The following is a 20,555-nucleotide window of genomic DNA, read 5'->3' as shown; positions in this document are numbered from 1 at the left end:
ATAGCCATTGTTGTATTTATTGTGCTTTCTTCATTCTGCATCCTTTTGTATAGTTTTAACATTTTCCTCTGAATTCTTCATATGTGTCATTCCTTCTATGCTACCTTATTTTGCACAGAAAGTCATAGGCATCATCTAATCAGATTGCCCTAAATTACTTTTTCCAAAGTACTTTACTTATATTGCCAGCCTTTTAGGGAGCTATTATACGAATCAGGATGACACATATTCTACTTGAATTTGGGCGAGGATATCAGTCTGGGATGACAGGGAGGGTTAGATTAAAAAGTCCTAAGAACAGAAGATCAGACTCGAAATACTTATTAAATCCAGACTGTGGACAGATTGTGGGTGAAGTACCAAGAAGGAATGTAAGTACTCAATGGTCAAATCAGGCAGACTATTTATCTGCATGTCTATCACATGTAAGCATGTATGTAGCTCCCCACCCTTCTGCCCCATAGGCAAGCACAGGAGGTGAGAAGGAGTACCCACTGGAGAGCCCAGATGAGGTAGAAGGGGAACTTTAGAAGCAGTAATCAATCAATGGCTGGACTGTAACTTTCTTTTCTACCCACACATTGAACCACAAGGGCATTGTGATTAGGAAAGTTTGCTAAACTCGTTATGATCAGGAGAGCCTCAAATAATTTGCATATTTGGCTTAGATGAAGTTGTCTTAACCAACTACTGGGTATGTAGGAGTTTTTCAGTACATTGGTGGATCAATCAGTGGTCAGACTTAGAGTCACTTTTGTCAACTAGCTTATCAATGGGTCAAATCTCACACAGCCATGGACTTTCAGTAGGAGATTTATCTATTACAATGCAGGTGATCAAATACATGTGAGAAATACTAAGCAAGAAACAGATAGGGACATATCTGATTTGTGAAGGTCTAATAAACATACCAATTCAGGATGATTTATGCAGAACTGGTTGCTGAACTGGTGCTTTGGACACTCAATAAGTGCTATAATGCTTTGGTTTTTTCAAGACTACTCCATGTGTGCAGTGGGAATTCATCAAAGATATTACTGACACACGGTACCATCATTCCTCCTCCTAGAAGGCTTTTCCTGTCATTTGGCAACTAGGTTTGCTTGGATGGAAGGTACTAATTAGTTCCAAAGTAGCAGAGTTTCAAATGGACTTCCAAGTGTTTTCTTCTGGTCCACATCTTTTGCAATCTACCAAATAGGATCAGGCTAATCAAGAGGAAGAGATAGATGGAACTTAGGCTTTCAACAGGCTTAATCAACAGTAAAAACTGACTAAATTTTCATAAACTGGAGATTCAAACCAGAAGGCATGGGGCTAATAACTTGGACAATGAGTAAAGGCCCTCTTTGCTTGTGCTCTCTGTATTAGTTACCATTGTTATTGCATTGAGATCTACGAAGATTATATTGAGTATTTCTGCTTGTTTAAACTTCTTTGTAATTTCTCTGTGCCCTAGTATATGGCCTATTAAGTTACTTCAAGTTCCAAGTTTTGAGGAATTTAGGGTTTGCCAGCTTGGGTCTTTGCCCTGAGTTACCCTCCAGAGGGATAGAACTAGCCTCAGCTAGACTTCATGCCTTTTTCCTTTGGATCCTCCTGTTGTATTCATGCACTGTGACTCCATTCTCACCCCAGTTCCTTCCTTGACTCTTTCTTTCCTTCTCTGGCTGTGATGAATCAGGTTCTACTGCCTTACGTGGGATATAGGAGGAAAAGAGAATGTTTTTGTCTCTTTAATCTTGTAAAGTCCCTAACCTAGGACCAGGCCAGCAGAGTCTGTATAAGGGTAGGCCTCTTAATGATCCTGGAGCACAAGTCCCCAAATCTGCTTTCTTTTCTTAGGGGAGACATAGCAGCTGGTAGAAGAGGGTTGATGGGTGAACACTTTAATGATTGGAATTCTCCATTGTTAATTCATTAAGATTTTACCTTATTTAAAGAAGTGTCTCATTTATGCTGTGGATTTAGCAGTGATCGCTCTTTGTATGGTTCATAATTTCAATGCTGATACATTTAAGAGATCTGAAGAAAGTCCCTAGCTAGCCATATTGCTGGTTGCACAAATCAGGAGTTAGTGAATTATGTTTAACAGTTCATACAATTGTGCTTTTCAAAATGTGACCATCAATATTTCTTGCCATCCTTCAGGATACTTTCTTGAAAGAGGGAAATAATAGTCTGTCCTGGACAGATCATATATGTCCAGTTATGTGGGTAGCCACATTCTTCCTTCAAAATCAAAGCATGCATCCTTCCATTGATTGGAGAACATTGTCCCCACACATGTTGTTCTATACAGTATGACTCACTCCCTCACTTCTTCCGGAGTACCTTCTAGATGGTGTTGTCATTACTGTCAATGATTAAAGACAAGGGTTCAGAATTAAAAGGCAGATGAGAAATGAATAGTTGAATTAGAAGTATGTTGCAGATATCTGGACCATGGATTAAACATGAAGATGAGCTCCTGGCTAGGGAAAAACTAAAAGGGCTGGTAAAAGATGTGTTTGTCTTAATCTGATTAAAAGTGTTTCAGTCTGAAACAGAAGAGGGAGGAGAAGTTTTCTAATATATACATATATTGTGTATGTATATATGTATGTGTATATATACATATATATATATATATATATATCCACCAGATTATATAACATAGAGAATAGCTTCATTGTGGGAAGGAGAGTAGCAGTATGGATGCCCAAAAATGTACAGTAGACAAAAATCCAAGAAAGTAGGCAGTAATGCTCTCCAACATGATCTCCCAATCATATAAAATATGTTAATCAGTAAACATGCTTAAGCACCGACTTCATGCCAGGCATTATGCAAAATGCTGGGGATACACAGAAAGACAAAAGATAGTCTCTATTCTCAAGGAATTTATGGTCTAATAAAGGGAGTAAAATTTTACCTTACATTGGTGTCACTGAGCTGAGACCCATGACTAGAACATGCTAAACCTTATTCAAAAGGAGTAAGATAAGAAAAGGCAGCTCTGTAGCTTAAGAAGACATTGTATTGATATTGTGGGATCTGAGAGGGGAAGCTGGATATGGGGAAAGTAAGATGAAAACCAACAGTCAGAAACAGAAACAATATTGTCATCAGAGTATAACAGAACACCTAGACCAAGGGTTCATATTCTTTTGTGTATCATAGACTCCACTGGCACACTGGGAAATCTTAGAATAATATTTTAAATGCAATACATAGGATTACAAAGTAAATTAATTACACTGAAGTAATTTGTTTTTAGTTTATGGACCCCAGGTTAAGAATCCCTCACCTATACAGAAAAAGGAAAGATAAAGAGTTTGGAACATAGATCACATGCTTGGCATGGAGGCATGATGGAGTTTAGGAACTTAAAGTGTCGAGTCACCTGATAGAACACTATCCTCTTCTCTCCTTTTCTCTCTTTTTCCTCCCTCCATCTTTTTCTCTTTCCCTCTTCTCTTCCCCCTCTCCCTTTCTCTAGTTCTATGTCTCTTTTGACTGTCCCTCTTTGTCTCTGTCTCCTGCCTTCCTTGTCTTCTCCTCTCTTTTCTCCTTTTCCTCTCTTCCCCTTCCCAATAAAGTTCCTAATAATCTTTCCTCTTACTTTCAATATGGTCAATTCATTCTTTAAAACATGAAAATGCTGATAGGGGAAACTTATGCTGGATGCAATTCTCATCAACAAAGAAGAATTAAGTACTACAATGGATGTGATGGGAACAGTATGGGGAAGTGACCATTTCACTTTAATATTTGTGATAGAGGAGAGAAAAACAACTGAACACAGTCCAATGTGTATCCTAGATTTTTAGAGAGCAGATTTCAAAGGGTCAGAGTAAACATAGGTAGGAGCCCATGTTCTAAGATTCTACAGAAAAGCCATAACCAAAGCGAGGAGAAATTTTAAGGGAAATTGAAGATATAGAATAAAATTCTGCATGGGGAGGAAAAGTTATCTAAAAAGACTGATGTGGATATATATCAACCAACTTAGTTTTTTAAAAGATATTTATATATACATATAAATTCTATCATATACGTATGTGCACATATATATACATGTATGTATTATCATATATAATTATATTATGGTACCTATGTGGTACAGTGGATAGATTACTGAGTTTGAAATCAGGAAGACTCATCTTCATCCTCACACTAGCTGTGTGACCCTAGGTAAGTCACTTAACCCAGTTTCCCTCAGTTTCCTCATCTTTAAAATGAGCTGGAGAAGGAAATGGCAAACCACTCCAGTATCTTTGCCAAGAAAACCCCAAATGGGGTCACGAAGAGTTGGACACAACTAAACAATGACTCTGAACAATAACAATGGTAGACAAAACATTTTGTAATTTACAAAGTACTTTACATCTGTGGCAGGTGGTCTAGGTGGTGGGACCTAAAGCTTCATATAGAGATGTTGCCAGAGGATTATCGATTTATACCTGACTCATCCTTCCCCAGCCTTTTGCTATCTAGAGAGACCAGTGGGGCTGTTATGAATAATTACTTCACAAATTGCTACATATTTGACCTCTGGATGGTATCTGACTGCACATGAGCAACTTATTCCCACTTCCCTCTGACCCAACCTCCTTCTAGAGCTTCAGGTAGATGTGGCTGTCCCCAGGTTCTATATTAATCTAGGGAAATGATCTTTTGAATATGCCTCTAGATTAACAAAAATATGAAGTCTCTCTCATCTCTGCTTTTCAAACCTTTATTCTATGTTTGGACTCTTCTCTACTAACCCATCCGTAGGATTCAAAATTTTCCTCTTCTCCTAAGGGCCCTATGGTTTGTTGAAATAGTAGCAGTTGTGTGCCAACTTCACCTGACTCCCAAGAGTCAACTGTTAAATTTTTAGTGTGAGCATTGATTTATACCTTGAAAATCAGTAAATACTTCACATCAAGGACTTGATTTAGTTTTGTTTCTTGTTTAGAGTTAGGAAGGTGATGGGAGAAAATGGTAATGATGTAAGTTAGAATTAAAAATGTGTGGGATGTACTTTTTTCCCCATAGTATCAGTTGTAAGACATTTACCAGTACACCATTACAATAAGGTCACTTTAAATAATGGAGGCTTAGAAAGACAAAACAAAACTTTCAAAAGCTTTCAGAAAGCAAGCTGCAGAATTCATTGCCCATGGGTGGACCTCCCTTCCCCACTACACTTTCTTCTCCCTCAGTGGAGAATGGGATAGAAAAGGAAAGATTTCCTTGGCAATGGCTTCGACGGAGCAGCGAAAGAGGGAAGCTAAGGGAGTTGAGTCCATTTAATCTTTTTTTAAGACTTTTTAAAAAATTTATTTTATTTTCAATTCAAGGAATAAAAATAGTAATTTCCATAGTACAGTACAACAAAAAAAATTGTTGCACATGAAACTGCAAATTTACCATGTGCAACTTGCTATTCCCTCCAAATATACAACAATCTTGTAAATTTTTCCCTTTCTTTCTCTTCCCCCCACCCTAGAGATGACTATCATTAAACACAAATAGGTATTTATATGTAAAATTATTTTATACATACTTCTATTTATCTGTTCTTTCTCAATGTCTTTCTTCATGTGTCCTTTATTATTAATTTGGATATTTCTAATAGTCAAAATGACTTAGTTGCTCAAAGTCATTCTTAAAACAATGTTGCTGTTACTGTATACAATGTTTTCTTGATTCTGCTCATTTCACTCTTCTTCATTTTGTGAAAGTCTTTCCATGCCTTTCTAAGATCATTGAGCTCATCATTTCTTTTTTTTAATGTTAATTTATTAATTTTAGTTTTCAACATTAATTTCCACAAAATTTTGAGTTCCAAATTTTCTCCCCATCTCTCCCTTCCCCCATCCTATAACATCTTGCATTCTGATTACTCCTTCCCCTAATATGCCCTCCTTTCTATCACACCTCTCCCTTCTCTTATCCTCATCTTCTTTCTTTCCTTGTAGGTCAAGATAGATTTCTGTACTACATTACCTGTATTTCTTATTTCCCAGTTGTATGCCAAAACATTCCTCAACATTCATTCCTAATACTTTGAACTCCAACTTCTCTCCCTTCCTCCCTCCCCACCCCACTCTCCACTGAGAAGGCAAGAAATTCAATATAGGTTATATATGTGTAGTTTTGCAAAAGACTTCCACAATAGTCATGTTGTATAAGACTAACTGTGTTTCCCTCCATCTTATCCTGCCTCCCCCACTTATTCTATTCTCTCTTTTGACCTTGTCCCTCCTCATAAGTGTTTACTTCTAATTACTTCCTCCTCCCATTTGCCCTCCCTTCTGTCATCCCCCTTGCCCAACTTGTTGCCTTCTCCTCTACTTTCCTGTAATATAATATAGATTTTCATACTAAATTGAGTGAGCATGTTATTCCCTCCTTAAGCCAAATGTGAAGAGGCTAAGCTTCACTTTTTCCCTCACACCTCCTCCCTTTCCTCCATTAAATGAGCTTATTCTTGCTTCTTTTATGAGAGATAATTTGCCCCATTCCATTTCTACCTTTCTCCTCCCAATATATTTCTCTCTCACCCCTCAATTTTATTTTATTATTTTAGGTATCATTTCTTCTTAATCAATTCACCCTGTGCTCTCTGTCTATACGCACACGCACACGTATGTGTGTATATATGTATGTGTGTATGTGTACTTGTATATGTATATATACATATATGTATGTGTGTGTACATGCATACATACATACACACACAGATAGACAGATAGATATCTGTGTGTGTATAATCCCTCTACTACCCAAATACTGAGAAAAGTCTCAAGAGTTACAAATATTGTCTTTCCATCTAGATATGTTAGCAATTCAACTTTAGAAAGTCCTTCATGATTTCTCTTTCCTGTTTACCTTTTCATACTTCTCTTGATTCTTGTGTTTGAAAATGTAAAATTTTTTACTCAGCTCTGGTCTTTTCATCAAGAATGCTTGAAAGTCCTCTATATCATTGAATGACCATTTTTTCCACTGAAGTATTATACTGAGTTTTGCTAGGTAGGTGATTCTTGGTTTTAATTCTAGTTCCTTTGACTTCTAGAATGTCATATCCCAAGCCTTTCAATCCCTTAGTGTAGAAGCTGCCAGATCCTGTGTTATCCTGATTTTACTTCCACAATATTCAAATTATTTCTTTCTAGCTGCTTGCAATATTTTCTCCTTGACCTGGGAACCCCAAAATTTAACTACAATATTCCAAGGAGTTTCTTTTTTTGGATCTCTTTCAGGAGGTGATAGATGGATTCTTTCAATATTTATTTTACCCTCTGGTTCTAGAATATCAGGGCAGTTTTCCTTGATAATTTCATGAAAGATGATGTTTAAGCTCTTTTTCTGATTATGGCTTTCAAGTAGTCCCATAATTTTTAAATTGTCTCTCCTGGATCTATTTTCCAGGTTAGTTGTTTCTGCAATGAGATATTTCGCATTATCTTCTATTTTTTCATTCTTTTGGTTTTGTTTTAAAATTTCTTGGTTTCTCATAAAGTCATTAGCTTCCATCTCTTCCATTCTAATTTTTAAAGAACTATTTTCTTCAGTGAGCTTTTGAACCTCCTTCTCCATTTGGCTAATTCTGCTCTTTAAAGCATTCTTCTCCTCACTGGCTTTTTGGGCCTCTTTTGCCATGTTAGTTAGTCTATTTCTTAAGGTGTTAATTTCTTCAGCATTTTTTTGGGTCTCCTTTAGCAAGCTGTTGACTTGTTTTTCATGATTTTCTTGCATTGCTCTCATTTTTCTTTTCAATTTTTCCTCCACCTCTCTTACTAGATTTTCAAAATACTTTTTGAGCTCTGCCATGGCCTGAGACCATTGCATATTTATTTTGTAGATTTTGCTTGCAGAAGCCTTGATTTTTAGGTCTTCCTCTGAAGACCTAAATTTTTCCTCCTCATCTGAAAGGATGGAAGGAAATACCTGCTCACCAACAAAGTAACTTTCTATTGTCTTATTCTTTTTTCCCTTTTTGGGGCATTTTCCTAGCCAGTTACTTGACTTTTGAGTTCTTTGTCAGGGCTGAGATTCAGGTCAGTGGCTCAAATTCCTCCAGGGACTTTAGGTGGAGGTCTCCAAGAGCTGCCACTCAGGGCTGAGATTCAGATCAGCAGCTCAATTCCCCCAGGGGCTCTAGGTGGAGAGCTTCAAAAATGAAAGCTGCCACTGTTGGGGATTCAAACCAAGATCCCCTCTCCTGGGTGAAGGGGCCCTCCCACTGACCTTTGAAGCTATTTATGGGTTGAGCAATCTGGGAACTGGTGCTGCTGGTGGCTCCTGGAAGTCTGTTCAGGGTCCTGTCCCTGCCACATCAGGCTGTGCTCCATGCTTCCTGGGCTGTGCTACAAGTGCTCTGAGCTTCTTGGGCTGTGCTGCCAATAATATCTTAAGAATACATATTTATGTGAGGAAATCCAAGAATCCTGGGAAAAATTCTGTCCTGTTAATCTCAGTTTTTCTATATTGGATCAGCTTCTTTTGTAGCTTAAATAGGAGGAGAGTTAAGAATAGAGCCAAATTTCCATCTTCTTAGTCAGATGCTGTTGTGTCAGTTTCTGAGTTCATCCTTTCTTATAGCACAGTAGTATTCCATCACAACCATATACCACATCTTGTTCAGATGGAAATCCCTTCCATTTCTCATTCTTTGTCACCACAAAAAGAGCTGCTATAAGCATCCTATTCACATTCAAAGTTATAATTACTATTTGTGAATTTCCCTCCATCTTATTTTTACTTTGTTTTTTTCTCAGCCTCTCCTTTCATCTTATCTGTGTTACCTTATCTTCTCCCCTCACCCTCTCACCCACACTTAATCCACCCATCCAAGAATCCCTCCCTCTCCTCTGCTCATCACTCCTATCTCAATCTGTATACCCCTCTGAAAGTGCCATAAAAAAGTCTATTTAGTCTTTACTGCAGCCTTTGGTTATGACAAGCTCATCTCACCAGTCTGGAAGCCTCTTAGGTCTATTATGTATTTCCTATACTTGTTCCCCTCTGGTCTGAGTTCACACTCAAGGTTTCATCCTAGGGTCCCAAAATGGTCTAGGAGGGGTCTCAGTTTTCTCTTAATGCCACCACACTTTTGTGTGATGATATCAGCATTGAGTACCCTCCATGTTCCAGCATCTAAGAAAGAAAACCCAAAATGTAATTCAGACAGGCATCTTTTTTTTCTGCCGTAAGCCCAGAAACTAGCATCAGGAAGTTTCTTAGAAGACAAAAAAGAAACACACAGACACTCAAACCAAAACAAAATAAAATAACCAGAAACCCAATGGTCCTAGGGAATGTCTACCCACACATATTTCCTAGGTGCTCACTAAACCCTGCAGATCTATTATCCCATCATTTCCAGGAAGGCTTAGGAAATCCTCCTTATAACCCTGCTATCTGATTTGGGAAGTCCTACCTTTTACTGTTGTCCAGTTCCTGCTTGAAGGTGGATTGTATCTTCTGCCCAAACTGTATGCCAGTCTTGTTTTGAAGCATAGCAACCAGAGTAAAAAGAGATCAGGGAATTCATTAGCCATTACACATAGAAAGCCATCTCTCAATTATTTGACTTTGATTCAAGTCCCCCTTCTTGAGACTTCCTCTGTGGTTTAGGCTGCGCATCACTGGCAACAGAAGAGACAATGGGAATACGACATTTCCTAGGTCAGTCACTCCTCATCAGCAGACATATTGCCAAACATTGGGAATAAGGTAGTGGGGCCTCTCTGAATATTAGGTATTATGGAAAGTCTGTAGGAACTGAGAGAAGATAGAATGATTTCATTTCTTTAGTCTTTCCTTCCACCATACTAGCATGGTTCTATATATGCTTGTTAACTAACTGTGCTTATTCACTACATAAGGGATATGAAGATTAGATAAGTAGCAAAGCAACTAGGATTATCTTTTGGTCCCTTAAAATTTCCATTAAGGCTCTAGAAATTATCTGCTTTGCCAAGGATGATAGGGGAAGGGAATATCTTCTGGTCTGAGAGCTGAGCCTTAGTAAAAGGATAGAAACAGTTAGGTGGCACATTGGATAGAAGGCTGGACTTGGGCTTCATCTGTAAAATAGGGTTAAATAATACTAGCATCTACCTCCCAACATTGTGGGAATTATGAGATAACATGTATAAAGTTCTTTACAAACACTAAAGTGCTGTATAAATGCTAGCTATTATTATTATATGTGTGTATATATGGATGTGTTCATGCATTATATACACACTTATTTTCCTTACAACATAACAATAGTAATAATAATGTTGCTATTGTTTAGTCATTTCAGTCATTTCTGACTTTTTGTGACCCCGTTTGGGATTTTCTTGGCAAAGATACTGGAGTGGCTTGCCATTTCCTTCCCCAGCTTATTTTACAGAGGAAACTGAGGCAAATGGGCCCAGGATCACACAGCTAGAAAGTGTCTGAGGCTGAATTTGAACTCAAGTCTTCCTGACTCCAAGGTCAGCACTCTATCTACTGTGCCACTGACTGACTCAATCCAGTCCCAGCAAAAAGCTAGTATGATCTTAGGAGACATTAAGAGAAATACCATCTTTATTTCCCCAGTGCTTAGCACAGTACCTGAAATATAGTGGATATTTAATAAATGTCTTTTTACTGAGTGTAATATCAAGTACCCCTACACACACAGGAGGGCCTGCTGTACAGGTTCTTAGATCTGCTTTTCTAAAAGGAAAGGAGTTTTTGAGGGGTCAACAACCCCTTTAATCATGCACATATATCATTCACTTAGTTCAGGAGAAAAAGTCAGCAGCTTGAACTTTAGAGAAAATACAGAGAAACAAAGATCAACAGACAGGTTTCCCAACTGTCTGACCATAAGCAATACATACATCACAGATCAACAGACAGATCTAATTCTCTGACCATATATACATAGTTACCAGAGAAAGAAGCACCAACATCTGGGTTTTCAACATCAGGGAGCTCCTTAATGGCTACTCAGAGTTTTGTCTGGCCAAACAAACACTTCCAATAAGTAAGCCCCAAAACAAAACCTCACCTCAGAGTATATATACACTTTTCAGAGACAGAGGGCATCACAACCCTTGAGAATCAGTGCCTCATTAGAAATGAACAAAAAGTGTGGGCCTTCCAACAACAACAACAACAAAATCTCCCCTAATCAAGCTTCCCTTAATGGGCAGGCCCATTAATGAGTGGAGAAGAACTCTCATTAGCATTACACTGACTGATAGAAGGAACATGGTAAAACATGGTATATTAAGTCCAGTCTTGGGCATCCTATTTTAGAAGGGACTTTGGCAAACTGGAGTAAATCCAGGGGGAGATGAACAGAATAGAACAGTAAGTAGGCTTAAAAAGTCCCACTGTACAAATATCAGTTGAAAGAAATAGGGATGCTTTACATAGAGATAAAAAATATATAGGTAACTATATTAGCATATTTGAAAGGTTATGTTATAATAAAAAGATTAAGACTTTTTTGCTTATCTCAGGGGAAAAGATACAGGATCAATAGATGAAGGGTACTGTGAGGCAAGTTTTGACTCAACATAAGCAAAAGAGCTTCCTTTTGATCAAAATCACCCTAAAATGGAATATGCCACTTTAGGAATTGTTGCCCATCACTCAAAGTCTTCAAGAAGAAAGAGGTTGGATGACCAGTTGTTCACAGTATTGTAGCTAAAACACACCTATATCTTTGTTTTTATTTTAATTTTTTAATATATAATTTATTTTTTAGTTTTCAAAGTTCACTTCCTCAAGAAATTGAATTCAAAATTTTCTACCCATCTCTCCCCACTCCCCACTTCAGGACGGTATGCACCCCATCCACCCCTTTCTCCAGTCTGTCCTCCCTTTATTGCCCCCCATTCCATCCCCCTCCCCTCTATTTTTCTGTAGGGCAAAATAGATTTCTGTACCACGTTGCCTATATATCTTATTTCCCAGTTGCAAGCAAAAACCATTTTTAACATTCATTATTAAAGTTATGAGTTCCATATTCTTTCCCTTCCTCCCTCTCACCCACCCTCATTGAGAAAGCAATCAATTCAATATAGATTATACATGTGTAGCCACACAAAACACTTCCATAATAGTTGTGTTATGAAAGACTATCTACATTTCCCTTGATCCTATCCTGCCCTCCATTTATTCTGTTCTCTCCCTTGACTTGTCCTCCCACAATAGTGTTTGCTTCTGGTTATCCCTTTCCCCAATTTGCTGTCCCTTCTATTATCTTCCTTCTCCTATCCACTTTCCCCCCTGCATTCCTGCAGGGTAAAATAAATTTCCATGTCCAACTTAGTCACATCTATACCTTCATTAAGGATGGGAACTGATAACCTGTGAGGGCCTCTAAAACTCTTAGATAGAATTGAGATAGTCTAATTTTGAAACAGGAAATATGTATATATATATATATATATAAAGCAAGGGAGTAGGAAGATTGATTACTCAAATTAATTTGAGGAATAGTTATTTAAAGATTTGTCTACATAGAACAAAAAATATCATTGTAAGTATTATATCTTACCTTGTACATTGGAGAATAAGCTTTTAAAAGTCCATTTCTTATTACATTGGAATATCTGAATTTGAAGGTTTTATTTTTTCACTTTTGCAGAAGAAGAATACCTTGATTTAAGGAAATTCATCAAAAAAATGTCTCTAGTTGATGATACTGAGGGAAATGAAGGTGAGTATAAATTTCTTTCTGTCTTCTTTCCTTTGTTCTTTCCTTTCTTTTTCTTGCTCTTTCATTCTTTCCTTCCTCCTTTCTCTTTCTTTCTCTCTCCTTCCTTATTCCTTCCCTTTCTTCATTCTTTTTTCCTTCCTTCCTTTCTTTTTTCCTTTCTTTCTCCAGACCCATAAGTTCATTGGTTTATGGACCTTTCTAGTGAGAAAACTCCTTCTTCCAATGCAGAATGATACCTTCAGTAGCTTCATAGTCTTAATTAATTAATTGCCCACAGTACCAAGAAGGACTTGATGAGGATAACACAATTGCTGTGTGTCAGATGTTTTCCTGACCCCAAGGCCAGTTCTCTCGGTGTCACTGAAACACAGAATACATAGGGATGAAGAGTAAGGTATAAGAAGACTAGCAGTGTAGGAAGGGGTCAAATTATAATTTAGGAGTATCATTTTGGCAACTGAGTATCGGATGGATTGGAGTGAACAAAGACTTGAGGCAAAGAGAAACAGAAGCCTATTGTAATAGTTTACTCATGGAGTGATGAAGGCTTACACCAGGATGGTGGTGATGCCAGAGCAGAGAAGGAGATATATGGGAGAGATGCTATGACTGTAGAATCTATAGGCCTTGGCTACACATTGTATATGGAAGGTAAGACAGAATGAGAAGCTGGAGATGATGATACCAAGTACTCACCTGAATGACTGAGGATGATTGTGCCTTCAGCAGTTATAGAGAAATTAGGAAGAGGGAAGGGTTTTAGGGAAAAGATAATTAGTTCTATTTTGGACATTTTGAATTTAAAATATCTACAGGACATCCAGTTTGAGATAGCCAATAGGCAGTAGAGGTTAGGGCTGGATAAATAGTTCTGAGAATCATCTGCAAAGAGATGACCATTGAATCCATTGGAGTTGGTGAGAACACCAAATGAAAGTAGAGAGAGAGAAGGAAAGAGCACCTAAGACATTGGGGGATGCCCAGGTTTTAGCAGATGTAACTTGAGTGAAAATCCAGCAAAGGAAACTGTGAAGGAGCGGTCTGAGAGGTAGGAAAAAAACCAGAGAACTGAGAGGGCAGAGGTCAGGAAGGATGAGGACTGGGAAAAGTCCATTAGATTTACCAGTTAAGAGATCAACTTTGGAGAGAACAGTTTCAACATTCAACAGAGCTGAATGATGAGATCAGAAGCCAGGCTATAAAGAGTTAAGAAGAAGGTGAGAGAAAAGGAAGTGGAGGCATTGATCACAGACAGTCTTCTCAAGAAGTTTAATAATGAATATTTCTACTCCTAACGGCTAACATTTATATAGCACTTATTTTGTGCCAGGCACTCTGTTAATCACTTTACAATTATTATCTCATTTGATCCTCACAGCAACCCTGGGAAGTAGGTGCTATTAGTATCCCCCTTCTATAGATGAGGAAACAGAGGCAAACAGAGTTTAAATGATATTTCTGGATTCCACAGCTAATAGATGCCTGAGGTCAGATTTGAATTCACATCTTCCTGATTCCAAGTTCAGAAGTCTATCCACTGTATGCCCTAGCTGCCCCCAGACAGTAAGAAAGAAGGGAGAGGTATTGGACAATAGTCAGAATGGATGGATGGATGGATGGATGGATGAAGTTAAAGGTTGGGTTTGTGTTTTTTTTTTTTTTTGAGGATGTGGAGATATAGCTAGTTTTGTAGACAACAGAAAAGTATCCAGTAGATAGAGATTGAAGATGATAGAATAAGTGTGGTAGAAGGGATAATCTGCTGGAAAATCAATCAATGAATAAACATTGATTGAAAAATTAAGCACCTCCTTTGTGCAAGGAAATGTGCTAAGCACTAGAGGTACAAAAAGAGGCAAAAGACAGTCCCTGCCCTCAGGGAGCTCAGAATCTAATGGGGGTAGGGTTGTGTTTTGCATGATTTCACATGAATAATTGCTGTTATATTATTTGCCTTCTCAGCGTGTGGGGAGGAATTGGAAGGAAGAGATAGAATCTGGAACTCAAAATTTAGAAAGAAAAGAACATTTAAAAATAAATAAATGATTTTTTAAAAATAATTTAATCGGGGAGAAAACAAATATGTACAAACCACCTAAATATAAACAGAGAGAAGGAACTAGAATTAAGAGAGATTGAGAAAGGTTCTTTGTGAATGGCCTCAATTGTTTTCAGTAAAATATGAGGGAAGGGGCAGAGGAGTGTGTTCTATAGGGAGGAAAAGCAACCCAGCACTGGCCATCAAACTACATATTAGTCAGGTAACTTCTGGCTCACTAAAAATCGACAGAAATCTTTTTGTAGCATTCACTTTAAAATTGGATAACGTGGATTGTTAATCATTGACTGTCAAGAGAAGGGGGCCTCTAGGATCAAATGAGTTAACATACATAAAGTGCTTTGTGAACTTTAATTGTTGTTTTTCAATAATGTCTGACTCTTTTGTGACCTCATTTGGGGTTTTCTTGTCAAAGATACTGAAATGATTTGCCATTTCCTTTTCCAGCTCATTTGACAGATGAGGAAACTAAGGCAGACAGAGTTAAGTGACTTCTGCATGGTAACGCAGCTAGTAAGTGTCTCAGGCTGGATTTGAACTCAGGAAGATGAGTCTTCCTCACTTCAGGTCCAGCACTCTATCCATTGCACCACCTAGCTGCCCCTTTGTGAACCTTAAAGTGCTGGTTATTATTATTAATCATCATCATCATTAAATGTGACATGTCTAGGGCATTTATGACTGCTAGGTGGAACAGTGGACAGAGTGCTGGTCTTAGAGTCAGGAAGACCTGAACTCCAGTCCTGCCTCAGACACTTAGTAGCTATGTGACCCTGGGCAAGTCACTGAGCCACTCTTAATCTCAGTGTTCTCATTCACAGAATAGATCAACAGGATTGTAGTAGAGATCAAATGAGATAATAAGTGTAAATCCCTTTGCAAACAGTAAAACTTAGCCATTATCCATACATTCAATATATGCATCTTTGGAAATGCAAGCTTTTTTTAATGATGAAAAGTAGGAATATGTGGAATCCTTCAACTCTCACAAACTACTTCCATGCGAAATTATCATATTTTCTTAAACAGGCTTTTATATGTTTCTTTAGAGCCATTAACTTAAGAGTTTTGCCTTTTTTGTTTTATGTACATATAGGAATAAAAAATGCATGGCAATATGCCATTAATGTCGATCACAACAAAGTCAACGTTAGCGATATTGTACCTACAATGAAAAGCTTGGGAGTTGAATTAAGTAATGAAGAACTAAATAAAGTATTGGAATCTCTTCCAGCTGATGGTGAGCATTTCCATTTTCTATTATGCTATTTACTTAGATTATAATGTGTTCTTTCTAGTGGCATCACTTTAAGCCAGTCATCCAAACAAGGCTAAAAATGGGTCATTGGATTGAATAAGTTATAGGAATAAACATGATACTTTATCAATGACTTAAATGAAGTCATTGAAGGCATGCTTATCATTTCAGGAGATAATATAATGAATACAATGGACAACAGAAAGACATAGGATAATTGGAAAGGCTATAGCTAATTCATTGCACAACAGAGACCAAAAGATCTCAACAGGCTCAGATGACAGATTGAATCTAAGAAAATGAAGTTAAATAAGGTTAAATGTAAAGTCCTGCATTTGAGTTTACCAAAAAAAAATCAGTTACACAAATACAAGATTGGAAAGATATGGACTTATAGCTGTTTTTAGGAAAAATTCATGGGGTTTATAGTGAATTGCCCTCCCTTTCATGGAATGGTTGACTCTAGTGACATCAGAATGTCATTTGGACATTATTACTATAAAATTCTTAATATAATCCAAGAAGGATAGGCAGAAGGCTTCAAACTTAAATCTAGAGTTTAAAGGGAACCAATAGGTGGGATGTAATTACAAATCTGTAATAACTACAAATACTTTGGTTCCTCCTCCCCGCCCCCAGCAAGCCATAGAAAATATAAAAATAACAAAAGTAAGCCATGAATAAATATTGTTGTTCAGTCATTTTTCAGTTGTGTCTGACTTTTCATGACCTCATTTGAGGTTTTCTTGACAAAGATACTGGAGTGGTTTGCCATTTCCTTCTGCAGCTCATTTTACAGATAAGGAAACTGAGACAAACAGGGTTAAGTGACTTGCCCAGAGTCACCCAGCTAGTAAGTGTCTGAGACCAGATTTGAACTTGCAAAGATGGGACTTCCTGACCCTAGATCTGGTGCTCTATCCATCGTGCCACCTATTGGTTGCATCCTGAAATCAAAACGGAATGGGGAGAACACATTTAAATCAATTAACACTTATGCAATACAAGTCTTACTGTAAATTTCCTAAACTATAAAAAGGGACCATAACAGATTTGGGAAGCTGGCTAATAAAAATCCATACAATATTAACAAAACACAGGACCCATCACTCTAAGGAAAATATAGAAATAATTAATACTGACTCCCCTAAAAGAAGGAAGATAATTGACAGGTATTCTCAGATGAGAAACAAGTGAAAATTCTATACAAATACTTTTGCCGAAAGTGAATATCACCTCACTAAGCCATGGTCAGATACGAAAGAGGTGAACACCACTGGATTTGTCCAGTGTGGCTAAAGGTGACTTACCTCTGAATATTGCTATGAACCTCTAAGATCTGAGTAGAATCACAAAATCTCCCATGAGTGAGTTCTGCATATATTCACCCAAACAATGCCTCAACAAGGAATCACGGAACAGATGGCAGAGTCATGAGGGATTTATTTATGGAAATGGAGGGGTTTATAATAGCATTTTAAGATGAAGTCATTGCCAACAGAAATCATAAAGGCTTATCCTTCTGGGGTCTGAACTTAATGATCCAAGTATATAATGCAAGGAAATTATGGGAACTGTGCAACACATCACTGAAGGTTTTAAAACCTCAGCACCTACTAGATACTTTGTGAGGTATGACTTGGTAACTACAATGATATATCAGAAACTTGGTGTTTTTCAAAGCCTGACAGATAACAAATCTCCACAGTGAAACTACAGGTCTCCAAGTATTCTGCAGCGCTCAGAATATTGAGTGCCAATCAATAACTTATACTGGAATCTGCTTCCAATTCTAATCAATTATACTGGAATCAAGATCACTATTAAAGACTGAATTGTTGCCCACAATCTCTCAGGCATAACCTTTGTCACAAGTGAAATTCCACAAAGGTAGACCGAGGCACATTTTCTCTGAGCAAGATAATAGTTTATTCGCAAGGGAGCTACCTGTTAATAAAACAGGTCAACAGCTGCTTCAGTTTAAGCCAGAGACCTTGAGTAGAAGTACCACTCCTCTTTTATAGTTTTGGGGGAGTACAGAACAAAGAGCAGGATTTAATAGGCAGGGAAAGAATACAATTGGTTATAGGGTTGGCAGCATCATGGGGATTAGGACAACGCAATTGGTTACAGAACTGAGGTGTGAGGGACAATATGATTAGTTGGAAATTGGGAATGAGGGGCTAGTAACAGCCCCTCTCCTTCCCTCCTATGACTAAGAAAAGTTCATTGTTTGAGTCTACAGTGAACCAAACTTTTTTCAATAGCAAACCTTGAAGGGATAATTTGGTGTCATGTAAAGATACTAGGCCAATCAGATTCCCTGGTGTCTACCTGCATCCACCAACGACAGCAGATTTCCTAGAGGCAAGAACAGAACAGTGATTAGATGAAGAATTCACTTTCTAAATTTAACTCTTTACAGACCAGCTGAGTTTCTGAACTAAGTTCACAAAGAACCATAGCTTAAGCAGTTACAGGTCAAAAATCAATAAATTGTGTTATTGTTCAGTTATTTCAGTTGTGTTCAACTCTTCATGACCCAATCTGGGTTTTTTTTGTCAAAGAGTGGTTTGCCATTTCCTTCTCCAGCTCATTTACAAATAAGGAAACTGAGGTAAACAAAGTGTCTGAGGCCAAATTTGAACTCAGGTCTTCCTGACTCCATGGCTAGTGCTCTATCCACTGAACTACCTCGCTCAATCAAATTGTAAATAAACTCAATTAAAAATTATACAGAATCAATTAAATTTTCTTACATTGATCCATAAAACTCTAAAATACTTTTTAATGGATTTTTGCCACACTTAATACACACATCTCCAAATTAGATTGGGGGGTAAGAAAGCTTTCAAAATATAGAAAGCTGGTCAAGATCAAAATCATGTTGAAATAGGAAGGGCATATATAATCCCTATTGTCCTATCTGCTATTAGAGTTATACTAAGAAGGCTTATGGTGAGCCTACAGTAGATGAGCTTACATCTTAGTACATTTAAATAATCAATCAATACCTACTGTATTGTACAAAATACTATACAAAAAGAAGTTATTTTTATCCACCTACACAGTCTGTGGGACATGAAACATAAAATAATAATAGTGGAATGGTAATATGGCCCTGGATTGTTTCTTCTTTAGTCCCACTGAAAAGAGAATAATTAGGTGATTAAAATTAAATTAAATTAATTTAATTAATTCTAAATTTAATTAAATTAATTCTAATTAAAAATTAGAAAATTAAGTGATGATGATGATGATAGTCAATCAGTCAAAAAACCCTTATTAAGGGTTTTTTTAAATTATTTTTTATTATTTGCTATGTGACAGGCACTGGGCTAAGTGCTGGGATACAAAAAGAGGCAAAAGACAGTCCCTGCCCTCAAGGAGCTTACAATCTAATAAAGATGATGATGATATTGTCAACAGCAACGTCCCTAAAGTCCAATCTGTCATCCATGTTGTATGTGCAGGTTAGGGAGGAGGGTACAGTAATGGAACACCAGCAGCAGTCGTCCTACATTCTTCAAGAGGACCAAAATGACATCCCTATGTTAGAGTCAAGTTACAGTGTGTGACTGTGACTGATCAGACCAATATGAGCTCAGAATGTTCTACCACAGGTTGGGCACAAACGAACATTTGGGGTAGATCCGCTAAATTTGCACATCTCGCATTTCTTTTGGTTCTGCTTTGCTCATAGAGCACAGCACCTTCTCTGATGAGAGCACAGCATCTTCTCTGATGAGGGCACAGCACCTTCTCTGATGAGGGCACAGCACCTTCTCTGATGACGGCACACCATGATGAGTGGTCCTGTGCCAGTGTCACACAATCAATTCCAAAGTTCTTAAGAGACATCTTGAGTGTGTCCTTGTATCACGTTTTCTGGCCACCATGTATGAGTTCTCCATAAAATAGTCTTTTGGCAAGTACACGTTTGGCATTCGAACAACGTGGCCAGCCCATCAGAGTTGTGCTCTCTGCAGTAGAATTTGAATGCTTGGCAGTTTAGTTTGAGAAAGGACCTCAGTGCCTGATATCTTATTCTGCCAGGTGATGGCCAGCAGGGGTAGAGACTCTGTATGACCTGAGACCTCCACAGAATCTATGAAGTCCTGGCAGGAATCCTACAATACTAACCAGTTGGTTGCTATTTGGGTTAGCATCAAAGCCTGTGTTAATAAAACTGCTCTATAAATCTAAAATCTAGAGGCATAGACTGACCATACTTAAAACCCTCATGATGATCATCTTGATATGGAGGAGAATAGTGTGGTACACTTTCACCTTTTAGTATCAAAAGAAGGCAAAATACATCAGAACATTCTAATACCCTACCTTTTAAAAATGCTTCTGTTTAATATGGTGCCAATCACTAAATTAGACAAGCCACAAGTGTCATGAAATGGACTGAAGACATAAATATATTCATTATGAGTTGATACTATATTATTTTAAAAATCCAAAGATTTTGGGTTTCATACTGCTCTTTGACAATGATACTCTCTGATCCAAATCATACAACAATATATTTCTGACCAGTG

The 20,555-nt window shown here is 37.7% G+C and overlaps 1 protein-coding gene across 6 annotated transcripts in view; it reads left to right on the top strand.

Annotated features, from left to right (window-relative positions):
• Nucleotides 1–20,555, top strand: part of EFCAB3 (EF-hand calcium binding domain 3) — a 481,176-nt gene that overhangs the window by 237,159 nt on the left and 223,462 nt on the right. For all 6 annotated transcript variants that reach the window (XM_072645908.1, XM_072645906.1, XM_072645907.1 and 3 more), the window contains 2 exons: nt 12,620–12,691; nt 15,847–15,990. In XM_072645908.1, coding sequence (XP_072502009.1) covers nt 12,620–12,691; nt 15,847–15,990 — 216 coding nt within the window. The remainder of the gene's footprint in view (nt 1–12,619; nt 12,692–15,846; nt 15,991–20,555) is intronic.

This window comes from Notamacropus eugenii, chromosome 2, assembly GCF_028372415.1.
Source record: "Notamacropus eugenii isolate mMacEug1 chromosome 2, mMacEug1.pri_v2, whole genome shotgun sequence".
Taxonomy (NCBI): Eukaryota; Metazoa; Chordata; class Mammalia; order Diprotodontia; family Macropodidae; genus Notamacropus; species Notamacropus eugenii.
Note: the sequence above shows the minus strand (reverse complement) of the source record. Positions and strands in the feature narration are given on the sequence as shown.